The 20,243-nt window shown below is 57.8% G+C and overlaps 5 protein-coding genes across 5 annotated transcripts; 2 read left to right on the forward strand and 3 right to left on the reverse strand.

Moving 5' to 3' along the window:
- Positions 1-202: 202 nt before the first annotated feature.
- rio1 (Non-specific serine/threonine protein kinase) lies at positions 203-3,147 on the forward strand. Its single transcript, XM_047981430.1, has 3 exons — positions 203-823; positions 968-2,587; positions 2,645-3,147. Exons 1-3 carry the CDS (start codon positions 809-811, stop codon positions 2,750-2,752), a joined length of 1,743 nt encoding a protein of 580 aa, XP_047837390.1. The 5' UTR covers positions 203-808; the 3' UTR covers positions 2,753-3,147.
- JDV02_000605 (uncharacterized protein) lies at positions 2,954-6,152 on the reverse strand. The gene is made up of 8 exons (XM_047981431.1): positions 5,843-6,152; positions 5,508-5,753; positions 5,196-5,445; positions 4,854-5,141; positions 4,553-4,804; positions 3,626-4,504; positions 3,445-3,563; positions 2,954-3,372 (listed from the first exon to the last, which is right to left on the reverse strand). The coding sequence occupies exons 1-8, from the start codon at positions 5,940-5,942 to the stop codon at positions 3,296-3,298; spliced, it is 2,211 nt and encodes a 736-aa protein (XP_047837391.1). The 5' UTR covers positions 5,943-6,152; the 3' UTR covers positions 2,954-3,295.
- Positions 6,153-6,358: 206 nt separating this feature from the next.
- JDV02_000606 (uncharacterized protein) lies at positions 6,359-10,587 on the forward strand. Its single transcript, XM_047981432.1, has 3 exons — positions 6,359-7,392; positions 7,445-8,227; positions 8,281-10,587. Exons 1-3 carry the CDS (start codon positions 6,591-6,593, stop codon positions 10,413-10,415), a joined length of 3,720 nt encoding a protein of 1,239 aa, XP_047837392.1. The 5' UTR covers positions 6,359-6,590; the 3' UTR covers positions 10,416-10,587.
- Positions 10,588-10,779: 192 nt separating this feature from the next.
- JDV02_000607 (uncharacterized protein) lies at positions 10,780-12,781 on the reverse strand (the record flags this gene model as incomplete). The annotated part of the gene is made up of 3 exons (XM_047981433.1): positions 10,780-11,199; positions 11,271-11,903; positions 11,999-12,781. The coding sequence occupies 3 exons, from the start codon at positions 12,779-12,781 to the stop codon at positions 10,780-10,782; spliced, it is 1,836 nt and encodes a 611-aa protein (XP_047837393.1).
- A 1,664-nt stretch (positions 12,782-14,445) lies between these two features.
- On the reverse strand, positions 14,446-19,027 carry JDV02_000608 (putative NRPS-like protein biosynthetic cluster). Its single transcript, XM_047981434.1, has one exon. The coding sequence runs from the start codon at positions 18,531-18,533 to the stop codon at positions 14,673-14,675; it is 3,861 nt and encodes a 1,286-aa protein (XP_047837394.1). The 5' UTR covers positions 18,534-19,027; the 3' UTR covers positions 14,446-14,672.
- Between the last annotated feature and the right edge of the window lie 1,216 nt (positions 19,028-20,243).

Consider the following 20,243-nt stretch of genomic DNA (forward strand, 5'->3'; position numbering starts at 1 on the left):
GGCGGATAGTAAAAGAGAGACTGGGCCCCACGAGTTTAACGAGTGTAAGTGATGGTCCCATCGTGTCGGTAAGTGTCGAGGCTCATGTGATTCTTAACAGTGTGCAGCGTCCTGCTGAGGAATGACGATCAACTCCCATGTGCTCGGGTGCTGGAACGCGACCTAAAGTAAACAAGCCATGAGACGCCTACTTTCTGACACGGTTCACTTGGAGCTAGCACGAGCTTGTGTTGAAACAGCGGATTGAGACATTCTACCGTCTAGTTAACCGGGTGCGAGCGGGTCGGCCAGAGACATGGCGCCGAGCTCACTTCAGAGGATGCGCGTAGGATATGTTTGCCAAGAAAGGACCGCCGTCTCTTGTGCGAGCTGAGCTGAAGGAAGCATCTAGGTTGTGATGAAATCCGGCCAAGGTCTATCGGGTTGGTTCGACACAGCGCCAGCATATTCTCGTGAACGGATTACCCTGGGCATCCATCTGGGCCGCCAAACTCCGTACGACAGATAGCCAGGTCCGACACATCCGAGAGCAGACATGGTGGTTCGAGTCACCTCGCTGAGATGCGCCTCGGTCGAGTCACCTCGCGTGAGCCTGCATGGCGGACGGTGACGGCGGAGTCGAGGCGGTGACGATGGCGCGGGCTTCCTTGGTGTTTCCAGGTTGGCTGACTGTGGAGAGAACAACCTAATAAACAGTGGAGGCTCCATCGGCGGCCGCTGCGTGAGCGCCCAAGACTGCCTGAGCTATCTAACGCAGGGACGGACGGCCAGCACTGGGGGGCTCATGCAGTACAGTCCATGAGTCACTATGAACCCCACTGAGGTGAGCAATGGAGGGAAGTGGCCCCCCCTAACGGGTGGCGCTGTGGCTGCCCGCGCCATCCACCCGACACTCACCACTTTTTGGCGGACGGATTTTTTTCTAGATAAGATACGCCGCGGGGCAGACCGTTGACAGTCTCGACAGAACTTTCCCACCACAAGCAGTTACCCTTCACGCCTTCGCACCATGGCGGATTCGAGCACAACGGCAGCAGCCTCTCCGGCCGCGCCGCACCAACCGCCCTTCACATATACCGCCAACCAGGGCTACGAGCAAACGCAAGAGGTCCCGCCCGAGGTGCGCATGCACAGAGGCGCCCTGCACCCGGACCAGCACGACGACGACAACGATGATGAGCTAGACGACATCTTCAACGACAGCGACGAGGCGAACCTCGACGACGACGATGGATGGGCCGCCGAGGCTGGCGACCTGACAAAGACCTACAACCGCCAGCGCCAGCTCAACGACAGCAATGCCGCCGCCCCGCGTTCCAACCAGCAGAAGCCCAAGGCCAACACCTTTGCCAGCGTCGACGACCAGGTCTCAGCGCTGGCCAAACATGCGGCCAAGATTCGCCTTGACAGTGTCAAGCAAGATGACGACAAGGATAAAGACAAGGCCGACCGCGCCACGAGCGAGCAGGTGCTGGACCAGCGCACACGCATGATCCTCCTCCAGATGATCAACCGCGGTGCTGTCAGCGAGGTCCACGGCGCCATCAGCACAGGCAAGGAGGCCAACGTCTATGGCGCCGTCCTGCACGACGACGCCACCGGCGAGACCATCCATCGCGCCATCAAGGTCTACAAGACAGCCATCCTCGTCTTCAAGGACCGCGAGAGGTACATCACCGGGGAGCACCGCTTCAAGGGCGGCTTCGACAAGGGCAACAACCGCAAAATGGTCAAGCTCTGGGCCGAGAAAGAGTACCGCAACCTGCGGAGGATTCACACTGCCGGCATTCCCTGCCCGGAGCCCATCAACCTAAAGCTACACGTTCTCGTCATGGGCTTCCTCGGAGACAGAAAGGGATGGGCGTACCCCCGGCTACGCGATGCCGTCCTTCAAGGGGACGACGTCGACCAGCAGTGGAGGGGCCTGTACCTGCAACTCCTGGGGACCATGCGCAAGATGTACCAAGTCTGCCGGCTGGTGCACGCCGATCTGAGCGAGTACAACATCCTCTACCACAAGGGCACGCTATACATCATCGACGTGTCGCAGAGCGTCGAGCCCGACCACCCGCGCTCGCTCGAGTTCCTGCGCATGGACATCAAGAACGTCGGTGACTTTTTCCGGCGCAAGGGTGTCGACACGCTCACGGACCGCGCCATCTTCAACTTCATAACCGCCCCGACAGGATCCGTCGAGGCACCTGACATGCTCCAGGCGCTGGAGAAAATTTACGAGGCCAGGGAGTCCGCCACGACTGAGGAAGAGGCGGCCAGGTTCGAAGTCGACAACGAGGTATTCCGAAACCAGTACATCCCGCAGACGCTCGAGCAAGTGTACGACATCGAAAAGGACGTGCAGAAGCTGGGTGAGGGTCACGGAAGCGACCTAGTCTACAGCAACCTGCTTGCCGACCAAGTGGTCAAGCCAAAGGCTGACGGCGAGGGTGAGGCCGAGGATGACGAGAGCGCCGACGAGGACTCTGGAGACGGTGCCTCCCAATCCAGCGACGGGTCGGGAAGTGACGATGGCACGTTCGAAAAGGGCAGGCCACGCGGGCGACGATTCGAGGACAAGGATGAGAAGAAGGTATGTGTCTCAGGCGTCCTGGTGCGTTACGCAGCACAACTCTAACAATTGGTGCAGCAACACAAGCAAGCTGTCAAGGAGGCCAAGCGCGAGAAGCGCAAGGAAAAGATGCCAAAACATTTGAAGAAGAAGATTGTGTCGAGCACCTCCCGGAGGAAGAAGTAGACAAGCGTTGGGAAGAGAAGGATAAAAGGCATCAACTCACGATAAATGACGATACGCTCTCCTGGGCTGCATACAACCTTGCGGGTTGACGGCTTTGGATTAGCGGAGGCCAGGCTGCCTTAGCATAGGTGTGGCACAAAAGTCGAGTGATGAGCACTTCCTGTCGCGAGGACGGTTGACGGATGGTTTAGTCGTCGGTTCCTCGGAATCGATGCGTAACCGCCAGTCCTGTGGCTTGCGATCCGAGCGGTCTCCTGCGGGAGATTATGCAGTGACGATCAAAGAGAGCACTGACGACTTTGATACATGCCTACTACATTTGGCCCGTGCCAGCTGCTCAATACACTGACGAGGCAACCCAAGGCCATGATGAAATATGCAATCGTAGATGCTCCACTTGACTCCGCAAGCGCCGTTCGTGAACCCCTATGAGATGAAAAAGCATTGACCACCGCTTCCGAATCCCCAACATTTCGCTATTGATCCAATCCAAATGGCACATTATATCGAGGGCTTTAGTTGGTCCAAGGTTGCCAAACGCGCCTAAAAGTAAAACTGCTGTTGCGGCTGTCCCGGGGGTGGTTGCGCCAGAAACTCGAAGCTCAGGGCATCCATCCCGCCTGAGTTCCAGGGATCCGGCGATTCTAGCATGTCAGCCGAAGCCCTCGTTGAGTATGTGAAAGCAGACTTACCGCCCCAGATGGAATCGTAGAGATCCATCGGCGCCATGTACTGTGTCTGATCCGGGACGAGATTAGGTATGCTACCGTCCATGCCCATGGTTGCGGGGATTGGGTGGTTGAAGGGTATGCTGGTGAGTAGTGCAGTCAGTAACTGACGACCGCACGCTTGAGCGCAAGGCACCATCCTTACCCTGCGAAATCTTGCAGCGAAGCCCCGTTCTGCATCTCCGCCATGGCTAGAGCGGCATCTTCACGGGGATCACCCGACTGGCTGCGAAACTGTGCGCTCGACGCGGCCGAGAGCTGATTGCCCAAAGGCAGCATCGGAGTCCGGCTCCGACTTCCACCAGCCGACGAATCGCCCTCCCTCTTAAGATGCGTTCCAATGACCGATCCATGGTCGTAAATATTTTTGAGAGCCGTCAGCGCCCTCCACAGCGGGCCAGAAAGCTCGATGTCCTTGTCCGATACAGGTACGTGAGGCTCAGGAGAGCTTGCCTCCTTGGCCGCTGTGGCAGACAGGGCCGCGATCAGGTCTCCTTGCAATTGACGGACCTCCGGGTCGGTTTTAGTGTCGCACAGAATGCCGAGCAGCAAGGCCGATGAAAGCCCGTGATACGTAAATGCCCAGCTACGTGTTGGAATCACCGACAGCTGGTGCATCGCTAGGAACATCCGCACTGTCTCTGTCAGGTTCTCCTTGCATCGGTCGGCAAGCTCCTTCTTTTGCTTCGTATCGATCTCGCATTCTCTCTTCAGCGCTGGCCGACAAGCAACCGAGATGACAAAAGAGGTATGCAGGCGTATGGCAAAGTATTGGAGGCGATCCAGTGCCGTCTTGCATTGCTCCTTGTCCCGCATATGCGGGCGTGCCCGAGTGCGCAGGGCTTCGACAGCCTCGCACTTTTCAACAATTTGGTCATATGAAGGCGTCACAGTGGCGTCTGGATTCAAGCGGCGGGAAATGATTTCGATGAGGTGGTACATCATTTCTAGGTATGCATAGTTACCGTCGGCGGAGCCGGGGCTTTCGGGAATGGGGCAGCTTCGGAAGTTGGTCATGGGTGCCCTACGTCGATTAGATGAAGGACATCTGTTGCATTGGGAAACGTTTTACCTATCAAACGACAGAGACGTTAACGTGTCATGCCAGACACAGGTCCACCATAATTTGCGGCGTATGGCTTCTTTGATCTTTGCATCCGGAGGCGCGTTCTCGCGGCCGTCGTATGATGTTGGCCGATGGAGTCCGAGGGACTGTGCGAGGCGACAGGTGAGCCCAGTCAACGCCCAAGAAGCCTCGGCCTTCATGTCATTAAGAAGGACGAAGCTCGTCAACAGCAGAGCCTGGATAGAATCGAACGAAGGTCTGCACTGTCAGCTGAGTGCATGAACAGGCGTAAATGGCATTGACATACCGGAGTAAAAAGTTGCCGAGTCGCAGAAAGTGGAACGATATCTGTATGTATTTTTGAGAGTCTCGGGTCCGTACGTGATACGGGCTTTCGTGATACTGTGAGCCCACCGCCAACACGGCAAACAGAATGGCCAGCCACGATGCCGTCACTGGCCTTGACGATTTGCTCGTAGTTGATGCATTCCGAGACCTCTCCTCAAGATAGATCATTAGCTTGGACTCGAGATCGTCCATGTCATAAACAAATCCCCAGAATGGCTGCGGAATTTCCTTGTAGGTACGGAAAAGCCTGGAGCCATCAGTCAGTCGTGGCTGAGTTGCACAATGTTTCACCGCCACTCACTTGATGACTTCTCGATCAGAAGGCAGCTCCGATGAGATGTCTTGCGCTAGCTTGTGAAGGTGATGCGAAGACATGAGAGGGAACGGGGCGGACGTGTCGAGCCCCAAAATGGACCGCATGTCGCGCCGGATGTCAACGTTGTCGCTCTTGTCGATGGGTGAGGACTGCTCTCGGAGTAAAGCCGGAATGCTGTTTTGGCCTAGATAGCGGTCTCCCACGGACTCGGTCTCATCAAGATTGGCTGACACGCCTGTGAGTGGTTACTCGTTGCTTTGGGAGGCGGGCAAGGAGGGCTTATGGAGATGCACGTACCGATGGCTCGAGGCCAACTCTCCTGCCGCTCGCTTTTGCGGCTCTCATCGCCCCTGGCATCGGAAAAGGAGGCAGTCCTTTTACGAGGGACACTAGTTTGTGAGAGGGTAGACGAGGGCTTGTTTGTGGATGAGCGATTGGGCTTGTACGAGCATAGCTGAGGGTGCTCTCTCTTGACGCAGTTCTCGCAGGGCTGCTTGTTGTCACACTTGACCTTGCGCTGACGACACGGCCAGCAGGCAGTCCCTTGAGCAAGTCAGCCGGGATGAGACTTTGGCATTGCGAGCACACGGGGGGCGGCCATGTGTGAACGGCGTATAAGACGAGTCACTCACCATAGCGAACCTTGCGGTGTGAGTGAATGATGCGATTTGCCTCCTCTGGCGTCAGATCGTCCACCGGGACCAGCTCCTCGGGCTCGGGATGCTCGGTCATGGCTGAGAAGTGCCGTGCCCGACCGGCAGATGCCTTCCTGGCACAGCAATGCACAGCGGCTGCGTTTGTTGGCGAGATGGGGTGCTTTGCAGCCGATGCGAATGCTGGACAAACGCCGAACACCGAGAAGCTCCACGGTCGGAGGAGCAGTCTGTAGTGGCGGCTCTTTAGGCGCGTTGTGCTCGACGCCTTCTGGAAGTAAAACGACTGGTGGCGGCTGATACCTGCTTACCATGTTGGCACTGTGATTGGCGTGGTGAGCGCACCAGTTTCTACAGTACGAATGTATCTCGTCCTATCTTCTCAGTCAGACGACCCCGCCCGAGCGACTTGGGAGGTCATGTGACCTCTCATTCCCCCCTCGGTGACCCTTTGCTCCCCAAACTCGCGCCCAAGCCCCCCGCCTCGCCCGCCAAAAAGCCCCCTTCTGCGCTAACGACGCGTCTTTAGCTTCGGCAGCTCCCGCTGGCGCATCACCACCAACCCACCTTTGCCAATCGCTTCTTCTTGGGAGGTGTGACTGGCGTCACACGCCCTGGGCACAGGTTGAACCCAACGGTGGTGCCCCAGGATCATCGAGTCATTGCTTTGTAGGGCGCCGTGGTGAGACAGCCGTCAACCCCGCTCCGGGGCTGGTAGCATTCGGCGATGGAGCCGAGACCGACGGCTGAAGAGCTCCAAAGAACAATTGACTGTCTCAACGACGCCTATGATCTCGGTATTCGGGCATCGACTCGCACTCCCAGGAAGCAAAATCTGACACCGGGAAACGAAGAACGCCTCTACAAGAAGATACATTTTCTGCACTTTAGCAAATCGGCTCGCTTGGCGCGTTGCATGGAAGCGTTTCATGCGGACGCCCAAAGTATATTGTCTCAAACAACGTCCAACGCCCATCGTGAAGCGAAACCTAATGCCTTTGGCTCCCGCAAAGCTCAATTGCAAGCATGTCTGCTGTCGATACTCGACGACGATGCCTTTGCCTATCGTCCAGAATCGAAACGGACCTCAATCGAGTCACTCGAATCGGAGCCCAAGCGGCCCCGAAGTCGCTCTGGACGATCAAGTTCTGAGGCTCTCGACCAGGGCGACACAATCGATTCCATTCCCGTGAGATCCAGTGTCGGACCGCCCAATACGCCGCCTCCTCCGACTGGCCCCCGATTTCAGGCTACCATCCGTTCGTACTTTTCCACCACGTCCAGCACGGATCGCTCCGCACCGACGTCGAATTCGTCCTCATTCCGGTCTCGCGCTGAGGTCAGCACACCAACCAGTCGAAACACGAGCTTTTCTGAAGACTATGATCCATATCCTCTCTGCACACAAGAATGTCGCCTCATGGAGGAAGCTTGGGACGTCTCCGAGTCTGCCATCAGCTCTGACCCGGTGACGCCCACCGAAGATGTGCACAAGTCACCCGCGGCGCTCAAGGAAACTCTAAGATGGCGTATGTCTCTCTCCACTATTTTGAACAGATGACTATACTAAACCTGGGACAGCCAAACTCGTTCTTCCTGGCCTGGAATTAGCACCGTTGGCCGTGATATGGGAAGTCACTCGCATTGCGCTTCATTGCGGCGTTGAGTTTGAAAGCATCAGCGACCTGAAATACGAACCTACTGAGTCGTGGCACGATCAGGCTGCATTACGAAAACGGCTCGCGAGTCACCCTTTCTGTGAGGGAAAACCACTTCCGCCCCCTAGCGAGCCGAAAGCGTGGGAACTGGCCTTGGGTCCCTTCCAGTCCGCGGACGCAGCAGTCTACCTGAAAGCAGACTTGTCGTACGCCTCTGATGAGAGCGAACAAATTTATGACTTGCGGCTGATACCGCTGCAATTGGACAGAGGTAATCGGCTGATGCGGCGCTTTGGGGCCGACAGGTTCCTCGAAGTCACGATCCCTTCGCCCACAGAAACAAAGGATCTCCCAGACCTTCTGAAGCGTGTACCTGAATTTTCAGAGCAAGTCATCCGATGGCTCACCCAGAACACACATCGACTTGTCGGTCGGGATTGGGCCGCCTTCTACACCAGCAAGCCAAAACGAACAGCAAAGACATCGCAAGGCAAGCCGCTATCCCTAGAGCGTATCCACCTCTTTGCTGTTGGCGGCGACAATTTCCACACACCCCACACGCGCGGCAGTATCCCTTCTGGGGACGAGGCATTGCTTCCGGACTGTCGTACAAACATGAAGCTTAGCACTCTACTTGAATGGACTGTGGGCATCCAGCACAACACTACGGAGCAGGTGGCCAAACTGTTCACTCGAATTGCCTTGAGTAATAAGTCACGGCCCAATCTGATGAGCGCGCACCCTTCTGACAGCAGTTAGGCTTGACTAAAACTCGGGCGACTGCCGTGGTAGCACATCGAGATATTCGTCACCGGGACAAAGACTTGGGCGAGTCGCAGCATGTGATGAACGATGGAGCGGCCCGTATGTCACGAAGCTTAGCCAAGAAAATCGCCGACCATCTGGAGCTAGGCGCCACTCCGGCGGCTTACCAAGGCCGCTTTGGGTGTGCCAAGGGCATGTGGATCGTTGACGTCCAGGACGACGGACTCGATGGCGACGACTGGATTGAGACCTATCCGTCACAACGCAAGTGGAAATGTCCGTTCGAGGATCCTCAACACCGTACGTTCGAAGTGAAGGACTGGTCGCGCGAACTCCGAACCGCAGCGCTGAACCAACAATTCATCCCGGTTCTGGAGACTTGTGCTGTGGATGAGGATGGCATGAGGGATGCCATAGCTGGTCATTTGACCAACAGCCTCCGGATGGAAATCGAGGCTGGAAACGCAGCCCTTGACAGTCCAACCGACATGCGCCGATGGCTGAGGCAATTCGGGCAGTCCGTCGAAAGCAAATCACACAAGCCCTTCATGGGCGGCTTACCCAGCTCTGATGAAGACGCGGTAGCATACTTGCTCGATGCCGGATTCGACCAACGCAAAAATCGCTTTGTTCAGGATCTCTGCGTGTCCTTGGTCAAAAAGAAAATGGAGATGCTCAAGTCAAAGATGAATGTGCGTGTGCCTCAATCGTCATACCTCTTTATGGTGCCCGACTTTTGGGGTATACTGGAGGAAAACGAAGTGCACGTGTCGTTCTCGAATGGCTTCCACGTGCATGGATTCTACGACACCCTCTTGGAGAATATGGACATCCTCGTTGGCAGATCTCCTGCGCATCTGGCGAGCGATATCCAAAGGGTTCATGTTGTCTCGCATCCGACTCTTCGCAGGCTGAAGGATGTCATCGTCATGTCCACCAAGGGCACAATGTCCCTCGCAGAGAAACTTTCCGGGGGCGACTACGACGGAGACAAAGCCTGGGTGTGCTGGGATCGTGGAATCGTCAATACTTTTTGTAATGCCCCGGTCCCCGCCGGCCTTAAGGTGGCCAGCTTGGTCAAGAAGAACTTGATGGAAAAGCTGGATGTGACAGTAAAGTCGCTGACGACGCGATCGAACGCGGATGAGATGTGCACCCGATTTGTCCACACAGCCTTCCGCTTCCATATGGAAGCGTCGCTCCTTGGCACTGTTACTAATTACAAGGAGAGGTTGAGCTATCATCGGGGTTCTATCGAGGACGAGAAAGTCGTTTGGCTCAGCAACTTCCTCAGCCACTTGGTAGATCAGGGCAAGCAGGGAATAAAGTTCACCCCAGACCACTGGGCTAGGGTCCGAAAAGAGCACCTCCGGACTCCGCTTCATTACGAAGATCCAGACTATCTCTTGGAACGGCGGGTCTCGAAGGCTTCCAAGCTTCGGAGGCTGAAGGATCACATCCTCGACCATCTCAAATTTAGCGTTGGTGTGCCAGCCATCAACTTTGCACTCGCGGACTTCGAAAAGTCTATCAAGGGTAGCGGTGGGGAGTGTTTTGATGGAGATCTAACCAAACTTGCCAACGACTTTGAGAAGGAGTGCACGACGTGGATGGACGGGAAAATGGTCTACAAAAAGCTCCGAGATGATATCGAAAAAGTGGCGAAGACTTGGGCGCAGACTATGGGGCAGCAGCGCGAGTCATTGAAGGACTACTCAGGCAAAGTCAGGCAGTTGTACGAGATGTGGATGAGCATTGTCCCTGCCGATGACGCCTTGTCCTCGCCGCGGATCAATGCTCTGATGGAGCCGTGGGTAGCGGATCCCAAGGCAAAGCGGTGGACGCTACTCAAGGCCTCACTCACCTTCAAGCTCTTTTACAATCGGCAGAAGTTTGTTTGGAGAATCGCCGGGCGCCAGCTCTGCGACCTCAAAAGCCTGGCCCTCGGCGCACAAAGCGGCTCTTCGTATGCCTTTGTCAACCCGGAAATGTACGCATGTCTACGGCCAGGCAAAAGCTTTACCACCCAACTCGCGATCCGGGAGAGTGGTGCCGAGACAACAGAGAGCACTATTGCGTCGGTGAATGAGCTCTACGACGGAGACGATTGGGTGGATGCCTACGAATGAATGAGGGTAGCCATCTGATGACCGCGTGGTTTGCTGCGCGAGCGACTAGCGTTTGCATCTGGATGCGCCTTTCAGGATACCCTTATGATGAATGCTTGGTACAGTGTTATGAGTCATGGATAAAGGGGTAGAACGCTTCTAAATACTCATCTTCATCTTTCTTCACCCGGATTTAAGCTTGCTTCACACTAGATGACTTCACAATGAATACTCATAGTGGCTATGGTAGGGTTCCCCAGAACCGGGCTATTCGCTAACATGGGGCAGCACGCACGCTGACCTAACGGTTGAACACCATCCTAATCCATCAGGGACTGTCTCATCAACTCTATACAAGGTGCGGGGCCGAAAGCAATCGCGGTGCCTAGTCTTCCATACCTAGCTTGGTGTATGCCGCCCTGTCAACCCGTCCCTTGACGGCCCTCCTCCGCGCGGACAGCCATCTGCTACAGCGGTTCAAGATGAGCGCCGCGCCCAAAAGAACGATGACAACACAGGCCATGGCCACGGCAGCCGTCTCGTACGATTCTGGGCGCAAGGCCTCGGCGAGTGACCAGGGGTGTACGGTCGTGATGCCGCTGGCCACCATGACGGGTTTGCCCGTCTCCATGTCCATGACGTACGTCGACCCCATGACGGACCCGTCGGTGGCCAGCGCTGCCGCTGCGACATATCGGTTGCTATGGTTGGCGCCCAGGAAGATTGCAGTCTCGAAGCCGAGGCGGGGCGACGTGGCGATGAGGTTCTGCGGATTGTTGATGCGCGTGGCGTCGTCGTGTGAGAGCTGTGTCAGTCAGGTCAGCATCGCGGGCCATGTCACGGCGGCAGCGGGACAATATCGCGGTGGTGTCTTACAACCGCCCAGGAGGAGACGTCCGTGGCTCCGTTCCACGAGACATAGACGGTGGCATTGAGGGTGGTTCGGTTGGGCGCCTCCACCGCCGCACTCGGTGGCCAGGTCGGCTTCCCGCGCCAGGGGTGCTTGCCGACGCGGTACGCAAACATGTCGGCGAGGGGGTCGACGCCAATCTTGCCGCGCTGGATATCCATGACGGGGTTTCCGTCGCCCGTGTACTCGACAAAGCCCGGGTTATAGCCCCATCCGATGATGACGTTGCCGCTCTCGAGCGTCTGCATGCCGCCCATGGCGCCCGAGTTGACGCCCTGCGGGTGGAAGTACTCGCGCACGACGCGCGCCGTCATGGCCTCGGCGTCAATCTCGAGATGTAACCCGCGCGAGTGGCAGACCGCGCCGCCGCAACGCCCCGTCACCTCGCCGTGGTTGTCGAACATGGTGATTTGGGTCTGGTTGCCGCCGAGGAAGCGCGCGTCGTGCTGCCATCCGAAGTTGGTGGCCGAGCCGTCGCTGAGGTCTTGGAACTGGTTTCGCTTCCCGCCGAGGATCCAGATGGGCTTGCCTGTGCGGCCGTCGATGAGGGTGAGGACCGAGAGGTGGCGTGCGGATATCAGGTAGTTGCCGTCGGTAGTCTGCAAGCATGTAAGCTGCCACCGCCGCGTCGTCCGAGACCATCACCGCGTGGCTTTGGAGGAGGCCCTCACAGCGCTCGCAGGATTCGGCTCACCTTTTCGATGGAGTTGATGTGGAAGAAATCATACCCCGAATCCTGCGCGACCCCGTACGCCTCACTGTACGGCGCGTACGACTCGCTAATGTCAAAGTGGCTCGACGCATGCCACTCGAAGAGCACCTCGTTCGTCTCGGCGTCCACCTCCTGGAAGCCGCTGTCCATGAGCAGCCCGTCCTCCGGCCCGCCGACGGGGCTGCAGTCAAACGGCCTGTTGAAGTACGTCGAGAAGATGACGCTCATCTGCGGCGTCAGCACCACCTCGTGCATATCCGCCAGCGAGCCATCCCTCAGCCCCTTGGCCGTGACATTGTGCCGGAGACGATACTCTTCGTCGAAGACGAGGCAGTAGCCGTTTGCGTGGCCCCGCGACCGCATGCCCTCCCAGAACGCGAGGTAGCGGGACCCGTTGACGACAAAGGCGCTCGACGTGTAGGCGTTGTCGTACTGCTGGTCGGCGTACACGAGGGACAGGTCCCGCGAGTCGAAGATCATGGGCCCCGCGCGCATCGCGCCGTACACGCCGCCGAGGAACAGGTAGCGAGCGCCGCCATCGCTGGCCCGCGCGCGGTCCCACGAGTTGACCTGCAGGACCGGCGCGACGATGTCGGACGAGCGAAACGTCTGGCTGGGGAAGCCGCCCTTGGAGTCGGCGTAGGCGGAAAAGTGGTCGATGTTGTAGTAGATGCCGAAGTCGGCGGCGGCAGGCAGCGACAGTGCGACAAGACATAGAGCAGCGGCCGCGGCCGCCTTTACTGCTCTGCCTAGCGGTGCCTTCATCGCATCGGTCCTCCCAGAAAACGAGGCATAAACAGACCGGGTATTCGCTAGAGTTGTACGTGATCAGGGCCCAGCCCAGCTCAGCCCGTCGTTCCACGTTTCGCGACCCGCGCCTTGCGCGAGAGACGAGACGATTGGTAAAAATACTGGGGCAGCGATTGCGATCGGGTCAAGGGGAAGAATGAATGTACGAAGTGAACCACCGCGATGCAATATATCTCAATTGCGCATCTCAAGGGGAGCAAGCTCGACTCTCAACTTGTCGCCAACGCGCACAGCTGCGTATGTACGAGGACCGAGACAAAAGGGACAGACAGCCCCCCCGCCAGGCAATCGAAGAACAAAGGCAACCGCAAAGACAAGAGTGGCGACGAGCTTGGATAAGAAAAGTCCCACTCGCTTGCCGTCAACGAAAGTAAGTAAAAGCGTACCTGCTACCCCGGTATCGTAGAAGAGAAACACTTAGATGGCATGAATGGCATAGAACTTGGGGGCCACGAAAGACTGTCGAGCGGGAAAGACGGGCCGTTCATGGTAATATGAGGGTGCACTCACACGCCCACTCAGGGGAAAACAAAACAGGCTGCTCGTTCACCAAGTCAAACATAGTCCCCGGGGGGAGGGGGCCGTTAGCACGATGTACGTATATTATGGAGTCGAAGAAAGAGAATGAATGGACGACGGGGCCGCCGATCTCTCCGGCACAGCGGGCATGTGTGTATGGACGGCTCCGACGATCCAATTGTCGCTTTATTAGTTGGGTGCTGTTTATCCCAAACACCCCCATCCCTGGGTGGCGACGGCAGATCAGATCAGACGGTCAGGTCGTCGGCGGGGGCAAACTCGAAAAATATCAAGGACGTAGTTGAGCTGTCTGCTTTACTCTTGCCGGGTTCTGGCTCCTTAGACAGAGGATGAATCTCTCGACAAGATTCTCGAAACCTGACGACGTTAGTATGTTAGTGGTTCGCACTCGCAGTGTGAAAAGACACGACATTGTATTGCACGCCTTTGGGGGGCTTTGGGAAATAGGCAAAAAGACCGACAACATCTATCTACTCTCACCCAATCCCCACATTAACATCGACCGCGTCGTACGCAACCCATCAATTCATGTCCCTTCCCCCGATTACACAGCTTCTTCCTCTGCCCCTGCCCCTATCTGTAACAAAGCAAACCCACGGGGATCCACACGCCTTCTTCGTTCACGAACCCGTCCGGCAAACCAGGAGACTCGTCGTTTCCGTCAAACCCCCCTCCCCAGCCCTCGCAACAACCCCCCCGGAGCAGACACTATTACCTCCTTGGGCACGCTTTAAATACTTCTTGCAAATCATCGGCGTCTGCCTCTTCCTTCGGTCGGCGTTTCTCTTTGCTTGCTTGCTTGCTTGCTTGCTTGAGCGTGGATGGACAGGGATCAGGGGGGCACCCATCGTGGGACCCCCCCCAAGAAGGGATGGTGGCATCGCGATCGGCATGCACCTGATGAAGCCGCGGCTGCCTATTCCCGTTGTAGCAGCTCCCGCTACCTATGCTGTGGTCGCGGGGACTTATTTATTCGCATGAAGTTCCTGACAATAAGCCCGCGTTCTTGAAACACCAAAAGTTCTCGGGATGTACAAGCAGGCAATGACCATCTTTACCGACTTTTGGTGCCTCGCTTAAGCCAACCCGCATCTGTCAAGTCTCACCATACAGACTGAAGCACTTGATCGCATGAAGAAAACAAGCTCTCGTCAATACATGTCTGTATATTACGATTATGCATCAAGCTGAGTCTCTCTCGGTCCGTCATATTCGCTCCCGCCACCATATCCAATGGTCAGCGTGGTATAAAGCCTCCCACTCCTAGTGTTGAAACTCCTCATTCGTCATCTTTTCACTCCCCATGTTAAATTGGTTCCTCACGCGGCTCGATGAGCACCTCATTCACCGCCACATGCTCCGGCTGCAACACCGCGTACATGATGGCGCCCGCAACGTCCTCCGCGTCCAGCACCTTGGCGCCCGACGGCTCGCCGTACTTCTTGAGCGCCTCCTGGTCCGTTGAGATGCCGAGCAGGTCCGTGTCCACGTTGCCTGGCTGGATCGACGTCACGCGCAAGCCCGAGTTCGCCGTCTCCAGCCGCAGCGCCTGCAGCGTCGCCTCGATGAAGAACTTGCTGCCTGAGTACACTCCCAGCCCAGGGAACACCTTGCGGCCCGCGTCCGACGAGATGGTCACGATGTGCCCCTTACCGCGCTTCAAGAAGCCCGGCACGGTGGATCCCAGACAGTGCAGCAGGCCCTTGCAGTTGACGTCGACCGTGCGCTCCCACTCCTCCGTCTGGGCGTTGGCCATGAGTGTAAAGTACATGACGCCGGCGCACACCACCAGGATGTCGATATCGCCGAGCTTCTCCGTGACCGTCTTCATGAGCGACTGCACTTGCTCTGCACTCGTCACGTCTGTCGGATGCGCGAGAATTTTGCCGCAGCTCCCGGCAAGCTTGTTCTTGAGCTCCTCCAGCTTGTCCTTGCGGCGCGCTGCGATGGCAACATGCGCTCCCTCTCCAGCCAGTTTGGTGGCCACTGCGGCGCCCATCCCCGACGACGCGCCTGTCACGACGGCGACCTTGCCGGCCAGGCGGCCCTTTTTAGCGCTGGAGTGAATCCCGTTGCCGTTGACGTGCAGCCGACGGGGCGGACGGGGCAGCCAGCCACGCGCATAGAAGTGACGCGCGTATGTCTCCCATAGGTTCGTATCAATCTTGGGGCGCTTAAGACCGTATATGTCCAAGGCAGGTTGTGTAGCATCATCCTTGAGAACCGTCACACACTGCAGCGTATCCACCGTCGGCATGCCGCCACGCAGAATATCAACGGTGAAAGGGTTATCCTCGACTCGCGAGCCGCGCTTCTCGTTCCATAGCGCGACCCAGTCGTCAAAAGGCAGCTTCTTGGTTGGATAGCCCAAGGCGTTGAGGCTGTCAAAGACCTCGTTCGCGGTCACGGGATTGGGATCTCCCAGATGATATAGGCGCTGCTTTGTGTCCGGGTGGTTGGCGAGTGTGATGATGGCGTCGCTCACGAAGTCAACGGGCGTCATTTCGGCGAGCCAGCTGTCTACCTCGGGCGCGTAGCCAAGGTGGAGGGACTCCACGAAGAGAGCATTCAGGAGATCGTAGGTGTTCGTAGAGCCTGTGATACTGTGGCCACTGATTGTGCCGGGGCGGTAGACCTTGACTGGGATGCCGCGTCGCCCGGCCTCGTAGACGAGCATTTCCGCAACCCACTTGGTCTGACCATAGCCGTCCAGCAGCTTCTCCGGAACAGCGTCAATATCGAGCATGGTTTCTTCGTTCCAGCCCTTGATCGAGGGGGGCAGCACGCCGTTTGTAGAAACGTGGTGCACAGTCGCTCCGGCGCGGGAAGCCAAGCGCAAGATCTCACGTGTGCCGCCCACGTTGGCGTTTCTCAGCGCAGCGTAGGGGTACACCAGGTTCACCGTGGCCGCGGCGTGGATGATGACCTCAACGCGGGAGGCGAGCTCGCTGAATGCCTCGGGCGACAGACCAAGTCGGTTTCGCGCCAGGTTACCGGGCACGATTTCCATGCGATCCAACATGGTGTCGTCCCAAATGCCCAGGTCGATGAGATTTTTGCGGATACGAGCGATACCGGCCGGCCGGTAGTTTTCTGCTGGCTCTGTGAATCGCACAAGGCAGAGAACATGGGCAGAAGTGTTCTCAAGAATGGCCTTCAGGAGGAAAGCACCGAGGTAGCCAGTGGTGCCAGTAAGCAGAACAGTGTCGGCGTCGTTTAGTCTGCGCAAGGGCGTGCCGTTGGACTGGATCTCATCGGGTAGGATGCAGTCGGCGCGCAGGACGGCAGGCAAGTCGGCCTGGACGGCGGCGGTGTGACCATCTCGAGCCGCTCTCACGGCATCTAGGTGTCCCTCGAGCGTAGGTGTACCGGCCAGGGGTGCCAGAGGAACTGGGAAGCCGAATGCGCGTGTGAGTCGGCCGGCCAAGTCTGCCAAAATGAGCGAGTGGCCGCCGAGATCGAAGAAGCTATGGTTCGGAGTGATGGCGCTGACGGGGACATTGAGCGACGCAGCCCACATTTTGACAATTGTGTCCATCTTAATCTTGGTGTCATGCTCCTTCTTCTTGTCCTTGACGGCGGGAGTTTTGGGGGATGGCGGCGGGGGAAGAGCCTTGAGATCGACTTTGCCAGACACGCCGTGAGTTGGAAGCTCATCGAGTTCCACCCACAGGGGCGGAATCATGTAATGCGCCAGGTGATCCGAGAGGGCTCGACGCGCCACAGGGCTGTAGCCGGACTCATCAACCACCAACACGGTGCGACCACGAGGTTCGCCCTTGTCTGGCACCACGTAGGCCACAAGCTGCTTCTCGAGACCCTCGCCTCGCGCAACAACAGCGCAGTCACGCACGGCAAGGTACTTGACGATGGACGTCTCGACAGCGCCGGGCTGAACCGTGTAGCCTCGCGTCTTGATCATGCCGCCCACACGGCCAGTAATCTCCAGAAGCCCCGAGGGCAACAGCCGCGCCATGTCTCCGGTGCGGTACATGCGGGCATCCGGTCGGGACTCGAAAGGATCCACCTGGAAGGCCTTGGCCGTCGTCTCGGGAAGGTTGAGGTAGCCACGGGCCAGCAGCTCGCCTCCGACGTAGAGCTCGCCGCTCGTACCAACTGCTACCCTGTTGCCAGCCACGTCGAGGATATAGATGTGTTCGGGATCCAGAGGTGGGCCGACAGGGCAAATGCGGGCCTCGAAGTCGACAAAGGTCTTGATATCGCCTGCAGCGACCTCGTGCGTCTCACTGGCGCTGTACACGTTGAGCAGGCGAGTTTGAGGCAGCGCAGCAAAAGCCCTTCGGCATAGATCAGTCGTCACCACCTCACCATTCAGCCACAGCGACTTGAGGTGTGGCAGCTTCTCGCCGAGGTTCGAGTGTCGAGACAGAACGGTCGCGAGGAGTGTGGGTGTCATGAGGGTATCAGTAATGTTTCGAGAAGAAAGGAAATCGACCAAGCCGACGGGATCGTAGCTCGCATGGTCGGGCACGGCGACCGTTGTCGCACCGCGCAGCAGCGGCCGCAGCATCTCCCACACGAAGAAGACGTTGCAAGCCACCCTGTCGCCGGGCTGGAGGTCCTGTAGATTGAATCGCAGGTCGTACGAGAGAATCGACGCCTTGTGCGGATTCGCAATGCCCTTTGGCTGGCCCGTCGTACCCGACGAGTACGACACAAAGGCGAGACGGTCAATATCCTCCTCACAGGGTAGTGGCGCGTACATCTCGGCGGACAGTAGGACGGGCTTTTGGGCACCGATGCTCGTCGCATCGGGCTGGTCGATGATAATGACGGGGACGTCGGCCTTGATGTTGCCTGCGTGGGCCTTTTGTGTGACAATGACCTTGGGGTTCGCGTCATCTATCACATCCCGCAACAGACCAGCCGGGTAGGCCAACTCGAGGACGAGATACGCGCCTCCCGCGCGCAACGCGGCAAGGAAAGCGATGACATTATCGGCGCTGCGGCCCATGAGGACACCAACGAGGTCTTCGCGGCCGACGCCATACTGGCGCAGCTTGTCGGCGAGAGCCCATGTCTCGCGGTCGAGGTCGGCGTAGGTCAGGGAGACATTCTCGTCCTCGAGGGCCACAGCGTTGGGTGTCGCCTGCGCCTGCTGGACGAACTGCGCGGCGAGGTCTTTTGTCGTGTCGAGGATCGCCATTGTGTGTGTGTGTGTTTGTGTATATGTCGAGGGAGGGAGAGAATGGCGCCGCGGCGGGAGTGCCTGGATTGGCGCAATGACGTGGCGGGGGATTAAAGTTGAGGGGAGGAGGGGGGGCCCCGAAGGTTGAGGAAAGTGCAACGGAGGACGCAGTTGCCGCTATCGGATCGCTGCTCCAGCGGTCTCGATCGACGCACGGCCTTCCTTGTTCAAACTTGTAATTCGCTCGCAGCAGGCAATGGCAAGTTTTGAGATACGAATGGAAATCGACGCTCGGGTCGGAGTCGTGGGTGATGCGGCGGCCGTGTCGTCACGAGGGGTGGGATCGGCACAAAGATGGATGCAAGCAGGACGCCCGACGACCCGAAAGCAAAGGGGGACGGCGGTAGCGTATCCGTCTAGTTGCAGAGGCAGTGCGCTGTATCTCTCAGACGCACCGTTGGGACGACACAAGAGAGGGAAAAGGGCACGCGACCAAAAGGCGACGGCAAGAATGAAGGAGCGGCGAGGGAAGCGGGCGCCGTCGTGGGAACGGCGAGCGGCTTTCTAAAGAAGCCGCACGACGAGCTTGCCCCCCCCTTGCACGCCATTGAGCTCCCCCAACTCCTCTCGTTCGCCTCCCCCACGACGGCTGCCTCCACGAAGACATGGCAAGCAGATTTGTCGGCGCGTCATTGGCCTTGGACTGGAGGCGTGTGGAGGGAGGCCGGGTCGCCGCCCCTCTGTAATACAAATAGCACTCCCAAAAGATGGATCATGGCATGCCCACACCGAAGCCCAGATCAGGACCGGATCCGCCGCCACCGATGCGGTGCATAGTTGCTCTCCTCGACGCGATTCCCTTTTATCCCCCTTACTGCAAAGCTCTTGCAGACATGTTTCCCTCCACCAGCCCGGCTGGAGTTGCCCCAGGCACAACTCGACGGGCACGCTATCATCGTGGCACCAGCAGCAGCTCCGCGTCGCCGGCGTTGCTCCGATGAGAAAAACAGCTGGCGACATTCCGGGGCCTGAACGCATTATCGCGACGCCATGCCCCATCCGGTCTAGATCCTTTACGTCTGTCCCTCCATCACCAGCAAGGACCAGTTGGGTTGGCAACCTTCGAACCCCAACAAAAAAAATTATGGCCGCCCCTGGACTGCGTCGCCCCTGCTCCTGACATGTGAAAAAAGGGTGGCTTGCAGCGCGCTGCGGGGGGGACACGCGACGACTTGCCATTCGTGTCACCCACGCATGGCCTGGAGATGGAGATGGAAACGGTGCTGGGACTGCGACTGCCCGATGCGGCAGCGAGTGCATTGCATTGATGGATGAGCTGCGCCCGCAGATTGTGGCAACGCCGGGCAGACATGGCATGCCCGCCCTTATCGATGCTTTGCAGCTGTCAAATGCCGGCAGTCGAATAAGGTACAAACGGATACATACATGCCCATTGCCGCAGGCCTCGATGCCGCAAAAAAATAAGGGACCTTGGTGGAACAAGGTTGGCTGGCCCGGATACAGCACCAACAGCAAGCGCAACAGCAACAGCACAGGACCAAGGCTTGGCTTTTAGCTGGCCTGCATGTCACTGCAGGATGGTATGCAGTGCTGCGTAATAAGCTTCCCGTTCGTCCGCCCACAATGGATGCGGCCTGTGCATGAGCCTACATGTAGATAACAACAACCTGACATCGCAGCAAGCAACACCACAATAGGGGGTATCAT

The sequence above is a fragment of the Purpureocillium takamizusanense genome, chromosome 1 (genome assembly GCF_022605165.1).
Source record: "Purpureocillium takamizusanense chromosome 1, complete sequence".
Classification (NCBI taxonomy): domain Eukaryota; kingdom Fungi; phylum Ascomycota; class Sordariomycetes; order Hypocreales; family Ophiocordycipitaceae; genus Purpureocillium; species Purpureocillium takamizusanense.

What these genes read in the sequence shown, in the direction of transcription:
- rio1 (XM_047981430.1), top strand. An exon ending in AGGACAAGGATGAGAAGAAG is followed by an intron (nt 2,588 to 2,644) that starts GTATGTGTCTCA and finishes CAATTGGTGCAG; the next exon opens with CAACACAAGCAAGCTGTCAA.
- JDV02_000605 (XM_047981431.1), bottom strand. Translation starts at nt 5,942, where the DNA reads ATGACCGAGCATCCCGAGCCCGAGGAGCTGGTCCCGGTGGACGATCTG. An exon ending in ACACCGCAAGGTTCGCTATG is followed by an intron (nt 5,754 to 5,842) that starts GTGAGTGACTCG and finishes GACTTGCTCAAG; the next exon opens with GGACTGCCTGCTGGCCGTGT. An exon ending in GAGTTGGCCTCGAGCCATCG is followed by an intron (nt 5,446 to 5,507) that starts GTACGTGCATCT and finishes AACCACTCACAG; the next exon opens with GCGTGTCAGCCAATCTTGAT.
- JDV02_000606 (XM_047981432.1), top strand. Translation starts at nt 6,591, where the DNA reads ATGGAGCCGAGACCGACGGCTGAAGAGCTCCAAAGAACAATTGACTGT. An exon ending in CAAGGAAACTCTAAGATGGC is followed by an intron (nt 7,393 to 7,444) that starts GTATGTCTCTCT and finishes AACCTGGGACAG; the next exon opens with CCAAACTCGTTCTTCCTGGC. An exon ending in GTTCACTCGAATTGCCTTGA is followed by an intron (nt 8,228 to 8,280) that starts GTAATAAGTCAC and finishes GACAGCAGTTAG; the next exon opens with GCTTGACTAAAACTCGGGCG.
- JDV02_000608 (XM_047981434.1), bottom strand. Translation starts at nt 18,533, where the DNA reads ATGGCGATCCTCGACACGACAAAAGACCTCGCCGCGCAGTTCGTCCAG.